Raw genomic sequence first — 13,526 nt, 5'->3', positions numbered from 1 at the left:
TGAGTAAATCACCTGTGTAGCTACGGTTTGCCCTAGAAAGTATGCAAGCGATAGATTTAATCCTTTAGTATCATTACCATGGATTTAGACAAGAGCACTCAGTAGACATGTATTCCCACCCTTTCTAGGACAGGTAGAATCACGCTTTAATCACCTGCCATTATAGGAAGGCAAACAGCTGTGTTTGCCTACATTGGGTTACGTGCATTACTTATTTTTCAAAGCATGTTGTAAGTTCTCATTTCAAGTAAAGCTTCTTATGTATGCTCACTGGCCAGCGAAGGACTGAAAGACTAACTCCACCTCTTTGTCTCCTCTGCAGTCAACTCACACTCTGAAGAAAAATCTCTGGACCTAGAAGGTGCACAGCTTAAACCACAGCTTAAATCACAGAGGAAATGTTTCTTCTTTACCGGGTATTATTTCTTCTCGGTGAAGAATAGGCTAGATTCAGACCCAAGGGATTCTGTGTAGATCACGTATTCAGACTAAGTACCATCAATGACAAATGCAGAGGAAGAATATGGGAGGCTCTCCTCATTAATTTCATTACCTTGACATTTGGCATTTGATATTATGACAGCTTATATTTTGAAATACCCTTCAGGCCTATTACTTCCTGGGAGCAACAGCCCTATCTTAAGGGCCACTTAAAGAAATATGGAAGAGGAATATTTAGAAGCCATGTTACTCTGCCCTTGTGGTTTGTGCAGATAGAGAGTAAGTATTCACTGGCTCTGCAGTGAGGAAAGGAACAGACAGGTCTCACTTTGTGCATCCGTGTGGACAAGGAAAGATGAAGGGAACTGCCAGAACTATAATTTCCTACATTCTGTTTCCTGAGTCCCTGTAGAAGGAAGTGGTTTAAACAGAACAGGTTCTCCTCTCTAAGTTTTAATGAATACTAACTCATCAGGCTATAATAACATTTGCGACTCATCACAACTGACTTCAGTACTGTTAAAAATAATGGTTATATTTATGGCCCTTGTAGGGCTTCATCTACTCTTTATGCAGAGCAAGTTCATTACAGTACAGTCAGCAGGGGGCATTCAGTGTGCCACTTCAAACAGGCAACAGCCAGCGATAAAATGTGTACTGAGATCCTGTGAGAGTCGCGGGCTACTTCATAGGTTTTGAGACAAAATGATTATCTACTGCTTATGGGCCTCACTGTGTACAAAGCATATAAAAATAACAGTATTTTCCACTCTTGCAGAGCCTTTGCACTTTACAAACCCTCATAAATTAAGTCTCACTATGGGAGGAAGGAAAAAGGACCTGACTGGAAATCAGCTGGATTGTCTCCTCAGCTTTCTAATGTGACCACCACAAAACCTGTTTATCTTACTCCTAATTCTTTCTCTTGCTAGTCCCTATTTTCTTCTTGGATTTTTATCACCTCAAACCACCAAGTTTCAATACTTTAGATTGAGATTTTCTGGTCTTGCATCTCTACATGTTGCTGCTGTAAAAACAAAAATTTTTTACATCACGTATGCCAAAAGTAAGAGTCAGAGAAGCTATGTACCCTGGCCAAGACCTAAGAGAAAAGCTTACATTTCTTGATTCCTAGTGTTGTAATTTTTTTTCCCCAAAATTCTTTTCCAAGGCATGCCCTAACAGAGTACCTTCCACAAGTGTAACTCAAGCTGTATGTGATTAATAATTCACATTTTGTGCTAAAAGCAAATCAGAGTTAATTTTGTATATTTTCCTTCCACCATTTAATACATTAGTTTCCCCATAAAGGAGACTCTATATTGCCTAGCATACAATGACTCATGCGTTATATAAGTAACTGAATCATTTTATAGTTTACAGAGAAGAAAGTTCTTGCTCGTTATGTGGATGAAAGGAGATTGCTGCATTTCAAATGACATGTATAATTTAGACACTTATTTCCAGGACTGCTTGGAACAGGGAATGAAGAGAAACTAAATTGTTTGAAGTGACTTGAGTGCTTCATAGTTTTTAATGTGACTAGCAAAATACACAGACCGATAACTTTTAAGACTGTGCTAATGGAAGAATGGCTCTGCAACTCTTAACACGCTTCTTCCCCCCCCCCCCAACAGTATTTATTTTAAGACGTAAGTAGAAACTAGTATTTGTCAGTCTGTAAAAATCTGCAAAGGTCTCATATTTTTTCTGCCAGTAGTTACCTGCTGTGCCACCAAACTGGAAAGAGGAATGGGAAATAGTATTTCAGAAAGATAAGCCAGCTGGTAAGGAAAATGGCATGTTTGCTGCACTTGACTATTGTTGGGAGATTTTTTTCCTCAGCCTTCTAAATGTTAGACCTTAACTACAAAATAAGAGCATGGAATGTTCTATATTTCAACAGTGCAGAGTTTATTCAAGTGAGAATTCAATAACATCATCGTGGCTGTGTATTGGGAAATATTTATTTAGTTGTGTTCTTTTTAGAGTATTATGGTAAGCTAAATGAAACACAATTTCTGGAATTTTGAATCTGAACCACCCCCAAATGCTACCATGTTCTGCAAATTATCTTCACAAACTTATGTACTTACATGCTTTGGTGAACACGGGTCTTATTTAGAATGCAGAATTCTGATTCTATCTTCTAGCTCAGTCCCATGGATTTAATTATTTATTTATTTTAAATTTAACAAGACGTCAGTCTCTGTGTTTCATGGACTGCTCTTGGTGGCAGCTAGATTTGTGTATTTCTCCAGCAAATTGGGCCAGCATTTTATGAGATCTGTGAATCTTGTAAGCAAATGTAGCGGTTAGATACCTCTGAGCAATGACAATGTGGCAGGCTTACGTCCTAAGTTTTGAACCCCCTGTAGACATTAAGATGACATCTATGCCTTGTAAAAATCTCTCAAAATTGTTGCATTATTTATTTATATTCTGCTTCAAGGACAACACTTTTCAAGCCAAGAGATGACACGAAGGAGCCCTGGGCTGTATAAATATAGAATCTTTTTATTTTTTTGGTTAATAGATACAGTACAATTTTTAACTACATAAGAAAGCGTTGTTTTCAGTGCATACATTCTTCAGACAGATGGGAACAGGGCAGACAAACATTCCTTAGTGTTTTGAGTACTACATGGCACTTAGTTTATTTTCTTTAAGTCCCTAGTTACTGGGTTTTCCCAGTTTTCATTAGCTGCTTTGACAACTCAAGGTCTAAACAAAAACGAATTGAGTAATAAGGATGTGCTGACTCTCGTGGCACAGGATTATTAGGCAGGACAAGGGGACACTGCTCAGTGCATATCACACTGGTCTTCCTGTAACCACGGCCCTTATGGCATCGTATTTGCTTGGTGTCGCAAATGACCCAGTCCAGCAAGTTTTCTCTTCTGTGTTAACACAATATGAAAACAACATGGGTGTCAGACAAACTAGCCAGTGCTTGGGCTCAACACTTACATCCTATACAGTGACTGACTCTTGATAGAGTCAAATCCAGAAGTCCTCCCTGAATTTTACTTGCGTAAGATGGTGCTGGTGTTGTTACTTCGGTAAAATTCTTTCTGGTTTTTTTTTTATGGTGTAGTATAAAAACAGGAAAATAGATCTCAGGGATTGGCCATTGCTCTTTGTAGGGAGGGACAAAAGAATTATTGCTCTTCTGTATTTTCCATTCACTTTATGATAAGAAAAAATTATAGGCTGATCTCTGAGTATGATACTGAGCCTGGCTAACTCCTGTGCTCAGGAAAAGCCAATAATGCTTTATCTTGTTATGTAGCTATTAGCTAGTGATGTTTCCCTGCAAACATTTCCCGGTGTTGTCCAGTTGGTGCTGGTGGGAGCTAGAGACCATTGACCCAAGATCACACCCTTGCAGCTGGAATAGGGCCAGATCAAATTTGTAAAGCAAGATAGGACATGACAAGGCAGTGCCAATGCTCAACGTGAAGGATCGTTGAGAAGATAAGTCATAAACTGTTGACTGGCCAGTTACAGGCTCAGATGCCGACTAACGTTCCTACAGTATGCAAGAGCGTAAATACAAAGAGAGAAGTGCCTGGACACTCTAGGTCATCCTGGGCATTTACCAAGCAGGCTAACTTGAAGAGTAGTGTTTGTATTAGTGGGATGTCTTAAGCAGAGCAGCTTATGCCTGCAGGCAGCCTTAAATGTATAAATCTTCAGCATTCAGCGGGTTCAAATTTCAGTGGTTTTATTTGAGATTATTACTCAGACTTTAGGTTTTTATCTGACCTTCCTTGGTATCCTGAGTAGATGGTGTGGGTCCAGCATCCTGGTTAGGACCCCCCTCTTGTGAGGATAACTTGGAAGAACCTAAGAGAAACCTCATTGTTTGAGAGAGGACTAGGAGAAAGATGAGAGTCACAGAGATAGTCACCAACCTTTGTTTTGCTGCAGATACCACATACTGAAAAATCAATAGATTAAAAAGCTTCTCTCATTCAGGGAAGGATACAGAAAGGCTTCCAGACAAACCAATATAAACTAGTTTCCCTTGCCTATATTGCAAAATCTTCAATGTGAAAAAAGCTTGCTTTAGATTATCTAGTTCAGCCTCTGCAAGAGCAGAATATACAGGAAATAGCAGTGAAGCAAGTCCTATACCTGATCTTATTCAAAAGGCAGGGAAAAGCAATCCAAAGGGACTGTGAAGAACAAATACCAAGAAACAGATGAAAAGAGGAGATAGGAAACCAGACTGTTAAAAACACCAGCCTGAACAATAACATGCAGGTGAAGGCACTTATCCTTGGACACCTATGTGGCAGGTGATTGTTGGAGAGAAGACAACACATTTCTGTGCTGAGCTCTGAGTTCCTTTGCCCCAGTTCTCTGGGGTTACAAGAGGACAAAAACAGTAGGAGTAAGCACCATTAAAGAAAACGAAGGTACATGTTAATACCAGATACCATTGAGCTCAGTCAGGTTAGATAAAGCAGGTGGCTGACAGGAGTCGAATAAGAATCCCTGAGAAGTCTGAAAAAATAATAAACATCACATCATTTAAACAATTTGGCCTCTTCTGATCCTCTAGCCAATACACCAGCCTTGAGTTAAAACAGAGGCAGTGAAAATTCCTTGCCTTTACCTTGAGCTGCATGGTGACGCTTCCAGGAATGAGTTAAACCTGCCAGATTCCTCCAGATCCCTGTTTCCTAACAGAAACTAAATAATGTGGAGAATAAGTGAGAGCCGGAGATACTCGCAGCCAAGAGAAGAACTGCTATGAAATGGCGCTAGTAGGGTACTGTAAACTGGAGCCTGGCCTGCAAGCATTAGTGAAATGTTTAGTAACAATACTTAACTCTGTTATGTCTGGGTATCTCTCTCTCTTTTGACTAAAATGTTACAAATTTTACCATATAAATGAATCACTATATTTGTTTCTACTGAGTAAACTATATACATCATTGTAAGAGAAGAACAATAATTAAATTAGGGGAGGAGAGAAAAGGACAAACAAAATATTAGTAAATAAAATAGAAGACATATGTTCAATAATACTTTTCAGGCAATACTTTTGCTTGTTACATTTACTATAAGGAGGAAAAAATCTTCCACTCAAAATAAACATTGGAAACACAGCTGCCCAAACATCAGTCACTCGCCATTTCCAGAACACTTGAAGGCCGTTATTGCGTGTTCAGAGGGTATCTTTGCTCTCTGAAGAAATGGGCATCGATACTGCTCAAGACGGCTGTTGATTTTGTCACTGCAGAGGAGCCCCCAGTGTTTGGGGGGCTGTCAATGCAAGCAGTGTTTTAAAATGTCTTGAGCGCTTGAGCCTGCACTCTGTTTTCACATCACCTCACGCGATGCAGAAAGGCTGATACATGTTACTGAGAGCCAGAAAGGGACCTGGCTACCAGCGCTCCGATAGAGTGTCTGCCTGGGTCCCGCTCAGGGAACATGCTTCATGTTCCTCTGGTCCCAGAGAAACCTCTACAGTTCATCCTTGATAAAGTGGAAAGACGATATACTCAGCGCTCTCAGAAGCAGACAGTTCACGCAGCAGTGTTTCCCATTCTTTTTCGAAATAGAGAGCATATTTGCAGGTTTTTTCCCTATATGTACTTATTTTAAAGTTTATAAGCAAAGTTTTTTTAAACATTGTCATTTTTCTTACAGAACAAGGCACAATAACAAACCGTCTCACACTGATGCCATTAACAGTAGAGCCAGACAAACTGTCTGCACCTTTCTTCTTTTTGCCACGTGAATAAATTATTTCCAAAAGAAGTGATTGATTATTTGATCAGAGCTATAAAATTTACTGTTTGATGAAAAACCGATCCCATGAGCTTTTGGGGGCTCATCAGATGAATTTTTTTCCCAGTAGTTTCCTCTGTTATATGGCCAGCTCTACTTAATACATAGGTACTAAAATACATAGAAGTGCAAAAATGACCATAAAGAAACTACAGACCACAGCTATCTGGCAGGTCCACTATGAACAAGGGGCTCGTGAGTTACTGCAGGTGATTTCCTTAATACATCGAATCTGAAGTCAAGGAGAACGAGAAGTGCAGTTCCCCAGAGCCCGTACTTCAGATGCTTTAGCATTCACAGTTAACGTGGTATGGGGTTTGGAGATTGGTTTCCCCCTTTGATAATACCTGAGGCTTGTTTGTGTTTACTTCAACGTAACCAACTGTAACCGATCATCCAGAAATGTTTTCTTCACTGCTGCGAGGGTGTTTAGGCTGTCTTTGCCAAGGTAATATAATTGTTTTGCAAGTGTTGGATTTTTTTTTCCCCCCTTTAGTTTGTAATCATGAAGAAAAATTCTTTTTCTCTGAAGAAGTCAAATCGGTGTCAAGTCTAAGAAGAAAAGGAAAGGGTTGTGCAGACCTTGGAAGAAACTGCAGAGAGTCATTTATAGATCCAGGTTTATAACTTAAGAGGTTATAGCCCTGACTGTCAATGAACATCTTTCTCATCCTTGCTTCTTATACTTGCAACCTAGATGCTTCTTCCCTTCCTAGATTTCTAAAGTCCACTCTGATTGTTACACAGCACGTTAAATGACAAGGATTATTTGCTTTTTTTTGAAGTTGTTGTGAGTATGCATGGGGTACGCATGGGACCTGGGTATACATACTTGCAGACCAACAATCCCTGCCACACACAGCATTTGGGCTTGGGGCAATGCACTTCGAATTTCTCAAATGTGAGAATTTGTGATCCATTCAGTCCTGCATAAATAGGCTGCAAAAAAAGAATTTTGAATTACCGTGAACCCATGAAGGGTTTAGATGCAGAGGGCATTGCACACCATACTAATATTTACCTTGGCAAGACAGTCAGAGACGAGTATGTGTCACATATGCTTACAGTTTAGCATGGGCTAGTATTCCCAGGATCAAACTGTTGGGCATCTGCCACAGAATCCAAAGGAAATACTTTTTTTTTTTTCTTTTTAGTAAATAGCCTGTGTGCAGAAAGAAAACATAAAAATGCTGCTACCCTGCTGGTGCCTCAAAGGTGTATGTGCGTTTATGTGTAACTCTCGTGTTGTTAATGAGTATTTTATGCACATTCACACAAACATGTGCATGTGCACAGGGAAATTCTGTCTATTTAAGCTTAAGAAGGTTCTTATTTAAGGCAGCGATTTTGCCTTGCAATCATTACAGATGCATCTCCATCAAAGTTCCCTATTGCATGTATGCTAAATAAATTGCTGTTTGGACAAGCAGAAAAGACAAGGAAACAAATTTAACCACATTGTATGCCCTGACGGCCCAAAAGACCAGCCTGCCTCTTGAATACACGAGTATTATCTGCTTTCTCTGTGCCATATCATTTTTAGGAGTGTATCCTATAGGCAGTGGAAATTATTAAATCACAAATTGTAACCAAAATATTTTGGATTTCAAAATATTTCAGAAAAATTTACGGTAGGTGAGATCCCAAGTTAAGAACGATGTTTCAATTTTGGATTTTCTCCAAAAGCAAAACGTTAGTGTGTATGGCTGTTGTTTTCAACTGATCCCGTACAGCATCGTGCTAAACAATCCCTGCGGGATGTGTGCAGGACCAGTAGAATTAATCTTGTTTTCACAACTAGCGTGACATGACTCTTGGTGACTCTTACGGAGTAAAATGTGAATGAAGGAACTTGTAAATCTGCAAATGCCAATAAGCAGTCCCGGCTAGGGGAGGAAGGAGTGGAAGCAGTTCTGGGTTGCAGCTCCTACTTACGATTCCGATAGCGAGAATTTTAATTTACTGCATATGTTGCAATAGGCCTTTAAAGATAGCAAAGAAGATGCTCTTTAAATGTTTCTATTCACATCAGAGATGTGCCAGAAGAAGCACATGAACCAGTGTCCTGTCAGATTTCCCTTCCGTTTTTACCCAGTCTCTTTATCCAGGCATGGAGGCGTGTAAGAATCTAGCACGGTTACGAGAGGTGCAAGATGCCCTGTGGCAGGCTGGGCTGATTACACTGGAGGGGCTGAGTAGTGAATGACGGAGTTGTAGTCTGGAGGTGGGCTGTGGCATTCCAGGTTTGGATCCATAGGAAGGAGAACAGAGTCTTCCAGTGTGAAGTCCATGGTGTCCTCTTCTACCTGTACTGCTGGCTGGTATTTGACAGCCTCACGCTCATGATCAGATAATATGGATTCTTTGCTCTTGCTAACAGCTCTCCGCCTGTTGAGAACAAACAGTATAATATATTGACCCTGTCTCCATAAGGTTTTGTCTCTATGTGTTATTAATGGTCAAAATTATTTTTTTAAAAAATAAATATATAAAGCATTTCAGTTTACCTTTGCAGCGTCCTGTAAGACAGTGACATTTTACAGATTGGATAAGGGAACTGAATTACGTATTTCAAATAACTCGGTGTTTTAAAAGTCGATGTAGGAGTAAATCCAGGAGTCCTGTTGCCCTGTCTTTTTAGCTTACCGCATTTCAGTGCACTATATATATCTCTCTCTTAATTATAAATGCACCTGTCCTATACATACAATAATATTCTCTCATTGTTCTGACACAGGTCAGTAGAAATTTGACTTTTTTGAAAGCAGAACTGAAGGCTATGACTTTAAGTATAATAAAGGATGAAATAATGAATAATCTATGACAGACTCTAACAAAATGATACTGAAAGCAAGAGTATGTGTTGGACACACTCATGCAGTGTAGAGCAAAATCGTTCTTATATTCTCTAGCCCTTTAAAATTAGTGAGCAGTATGCTAGTGAAGGGCAGCGCTTTTCAACATTACAACTGCTGGCTTGTAACTGATGGTATTAATGAGAGCCAGCTTTCATTTTCTGCTGTCTTCTCTTATTATAGGTGATGAAGGTGCTGGGAGAGAAGCAACTTGCATGACATGGAGCAACCTCGATGTTAAAAGAAGGAGAACCCTGGAGAGGATTTGTATCACAAGGTGACCTTGAGGAACAGCAAGTGTTGTGGAGAACAAAAAAAAAGGTACTTTCTGTCGTAGGCTGCCTTAAAAATAATGTTTTGTTAAGCCTGGTTTCTTCCATCTGAGGAATTTATTGGAAGAGGTCTGGATAACTTGGGGTTGGTTCTCAAAAGGATCCCAATGTGAGAATGGCTTTTGAACTTCTCCACTTTGCTTAGGGACCCTTTAACATGCATCTCTCTGGAATAAGCCTCACTCACAGACTGATTACGGCATTGCTCATGTCTCAGTTCAGAATGACTTACGGATGTGCCTGGGAGAATTTAAAATCAGGCAGTGCTCAAGCACTTTGTGAGAATATTTCATATGCGTTTAAAGGAGCATAAAGCTACATTCTAATGACCCTAAACCAAATCCAAATAATCAACAGTTCATCAAATAATTGTATAATTCATTACACTTATTTTATTTGTACTGCTGTAGCGCTTATAGTCCCCAGTAGTTGATCAGGGATTCAGAGTGTGGTGCTTTAGAAAGAAAGCGAAGCCCGTTCCTGCTCCAGGAAACAAAACAATAGCTAAGAGACAGATACAGTAATTGGAGGAAGGGGAACAAAAATCGTGAATAGGAAAAGTAGCAGATCCAAGACACCAACTGTGCGCGCTGTTATGTTGCAGGCTTAAGAGCAGGTTGATGCTTGGCATGACAGAATTGTAATATAGAGTAGGTCCAGCTCCTTTCAACTATGAAAGGGTAAGTATGTCCTGCTAGATTGTGCTACTGTAACTTTAGAAGTTGTGTTACCTTGCCGCTGAATCTGGAACCTGTCAAAAGCTTCAGTTTTCCCACAAGCTGCAGATATTCTCAGTCTGGCTGACAGAACCAGCGTCAGTATCTTCACTTAAAATTTTTGCTAATTCTGGAAAGGTCATGAGTGTGCAGTGCATTGGCTAGAGTAGAACACCGGTTTATGATCTGTGCGCAACCACACTGAACAGCCTGTAGGCTCCATCTGTAAATTATCGATCCCTGTAGTTCTCTTTTTGGGGGAGTGTGTGGAGTAGGTGATACTCTGTATATCATAGTCCGTAAAGCCATTCTAAGCCAGGAGCTGAGATGTTCAGCTGAACTCAGACATAACAAACAGCTGCAACTCTAATCAGCTGCAGTCTAATCAGACTGGCTGCTTCATAGTTGGCCCCGATTTTAGCATGCTGTGATGGCTTTCCACAGCGTGTTTGCATCTCCAGCTTTGTCTCTAGGAAGTGAACCCAGGACCCCTGACTTGTAAGAGCCAGCCCACCATGTCTTGCACGTCTAGAATAAACTTGGGTTCCGTGACTTCTAAAATGGAAAGGCAGAGATTATAGATTAAAGCTAATGTTACTGTGCTTTTAGACCTGCACAAGGCATTGGAACCAAACCTGTTGAGTGGCAAAGCAGAAATTCTAAAATAAATAGTAATCCTGAGAACTTCAGCAAAAATGTAGTGCACACTGCTTTCACAATCTAAGTTTTTCCTCTTTGTCCAGAGAAAAACGTGAGTGGAAAACTTCTGTATACTATACATTTGGCAGCTGTCCCTTTCTATACACACATGCTTCCTCTGTAGATAAATTCTTCCCTGGCATGAGCAATGGAACCACAACTTTGCTTCACTGTTTATTTATGTATTTTTCTTTTTGTTGCTCAGTTCTATTGACTCGTGTCAGACAATTCCATGGATGCTCTGGCTTCTAATTTGCCAGGTATTAAAGTTGTCAGCGGAGACAGAGAGAAGCTTGAAAGTATCTGTTTAACTTGGCCCCCAGCCTGCATATCTCAGAGTGCTGGAGAAAAAGAAGTGTTATTAGGGTTTAGTTTGGCCACACAATGGGAAATTTTCAGACCCACGTAGACTCCCAGCAAGTGTTCCTGTTAGGCTTCTGCCCCTGTAGGTCAGGAGACTGGATATCTGGGAATAACTGCCTATCGCTGAAATCATGCTGGTGTTTGAAGAAGGACTCTTAAATGCTGACATCTAATATTTGCTCTGAAGACAGAAAGCTGATGAGTTAGGTCAGAAGCAAGTTTTGTCATTAGCTGTCTTATGGCAGACCAAAATGCAATTAACTTTCAAAACTATTCCTTTCATCTAAATGCATTTCCTAAATTAAAGCTATCTAAGGGTCTTTGCGTTTTTCCTTTTAATGCTCTATATTACTGACACTTCAATCTACTCTGTTCATGCCCGGCAACAGAGAAATGTACATATGCTTGGACGGTATATTGGAAAATGAGACTGCAGCGTCCCTTTTCTGTCTGTCCTTGAAATCTCATTTCCTACATAGAAACTGCCACACTGAATCAGACATCAGTCTTGCCTCGGGCAGTGGTCAGTACTTGATGCTTCAGAGGAAAGCAAAAACCCCTTTATGCTCTGAGCCAATTGTACTACCCTGTATAAAGTAGAAAAATTCTCCCTGAGCCCCACTGATGAACATTTTCTGACTGAAGGCATTAGATTTGATTAATCACACAATTATGCAGCTACAGAAGTTAATAATGGTTATGTAATTAAATAATTTCATTAAAAGCTTGCCATTGCTTGGTTCGGTGTTTCTCCTGGGTTGGCATTACACTGCCCCAAAAGGTATTTCCTTACTGATTTTGCCTCTGCCTGACTTCTGAGTGCTGCAGCTGCAGGAGGCAATAAAAGAGATGTGCAGTTTTGATAAATCTGCTTGTAACTGTGAATGTCTCAGCCCAGTCCCACTTGCCTGGGAGTATTCTCACCGCGGCACAATACTGAAGATGAGGTGTGTGAATACCATGACATTCAGCTGGAACACATTTGCTCACTGACCCAAGCTGGTCACATTTTACACAATGACCAACCTGAAAACTCGTTTGTCCTTGCAAGAATGTGTACCGTTTGGGGCAGGATAAGGGGAAAGATGAGAATCTGAACACTGCCGTTTCCTGACCTCAAACAGATTTTGTAACCTAAAGGACCCTCTTTCATAATGGGCATGTTTCTGTGGAGTGCTGGCTGGGGAAGCCTGTTTCGCAGAATGTGGTGAGCTGCCTTCAGCCTTGTTTCATAGGCTGAGACTGGAGTTAGCCAAGGCACAGCACTGGACTCCTCTCTTTCAGAAAGATACCTACAAGCTAGGGAGGTTTATGGGGGGGAAGTACAAAAGTGTTGACAGCACCGGAGGAACCAATACTGGAAGACTGGAAGAATGCAAATCGGTAGCAGCAAATCAACTAAGAGTGTGACATTCATAATCACCAGCAAATCCTGCCACTCTTCAGGCTGTATTTCTATAGTGTCCCCGAGCCTGGTGCCAGTGTCGAGTCTGTTAGATGTAAAACCAAATGAGGTGGAGGAACCTGCTGGTGTGGACCCAGTGTTGATAACTGAAAGCCGGCCACGTCTGCAAATAGGACTGTATCAAGCAGCCTGATTATCACAGAGCTTGGGCTCTATGCTACTGCATGCACGTGTAGCGTGTCTGTGTGGGGCCACAATATAGTTAGTAGGTCTCATGGCCCAGACACAAGCTTGGACAAGTGCATTTTAGTGTGGTACTGTGGGTAGTGAGAGCCGTTAACAGTTCCCATTTTTACTGTGCTATGTCAGATTTCCTGGTACAGATGAAGCTGAAAAGTCTAGGAATTAAGCTAGATGAAGGAAAAGTTAGCCTGAATATTAAGCAAACTTTCACAATCTTTTTTTAAGTTTTCTGGAGACGTGTCAAAGTTGTTTAGAAGGTACCACAAAGGATAATCCTGTAATAGCTAGAAGGCCTAAATGACCTAATGAGACTTTTTCATCCTACCGCATGAACCAGAGATTTTGGTTAGAGGTAGAAAAATACTGAAATCATCAAAGAGCTGGGAAATCATTACTGGAGCTGTTTATTTTATGTGAGAGGGAGCCACTTTCTATTAGCCTAAATCTCAGGGTCAGTGACTTGAAGAGGAGCACGGAGAAAGAGAGATGACTGTAAGAAAATCACCCTATCCAGTGAGGGACTACAGCACCAAGTGTAGCATTTATTCCCAGTGCTGTGGAGCAGCTCTTATTGCTTTGCAATAAGACGCCCAAGTATCTTGCCCTCAATAGGAAAAACTAATAGACTATTGTGTTCATGTAGAAATCCTGGCCTTGGTCAGAAGCT

General features: G+C 40.6%; 1 protein-coding gene across 1 annotated transcript in view; it reads right to left on the bottom strand.

Moving 5' to 3' along the window:
* Nucleotides 1-5,479: 5,479 nt before the first annotated feature.
* Nucleotides 5,480-13,526, bottom strand: part of LOC103917156 (vascular endothelial growth factor receptor kdr-like) — a 131,883-nt gene continuing 123,836 nt past the window's right edge. Inside the window, exon 30 of the mRNA XM_009324265.1 lies at nucleotides 5,480-8,634. Within this exon, the coding sequence (XP_009322540.1) occupies nucleotides 8,424-8,634 (211 nt within the window). The 3' untranslated portion in view covers nucleotides 5,480-8,423. The remainder of the gene's footprint in view (nucleotides 8,635-13,526) is intronic.

This window comes from Pygoscelis adeliae, unplaced genomic scaffold (assembly GCF_000699105.1).
Source record: "Pygoscelis adeliae isolate BGI_AS28 unplaced genomic scaffold, ASM69910v1 Scaffold465, whole genome shotgun sequence".
NCBI classification, from domain to species: domain Eukaryota; kingdom Metazoa; phylum Chordata; class Aves; order Sphenisciformes; family Spheniscidae; genus Pygoscelis; species Pygoscelis adeliae.
Note: the sequence above shows the minus strand (reverse complement) of the source record. Positions and strands in the feature narration are given on the sequence as shown.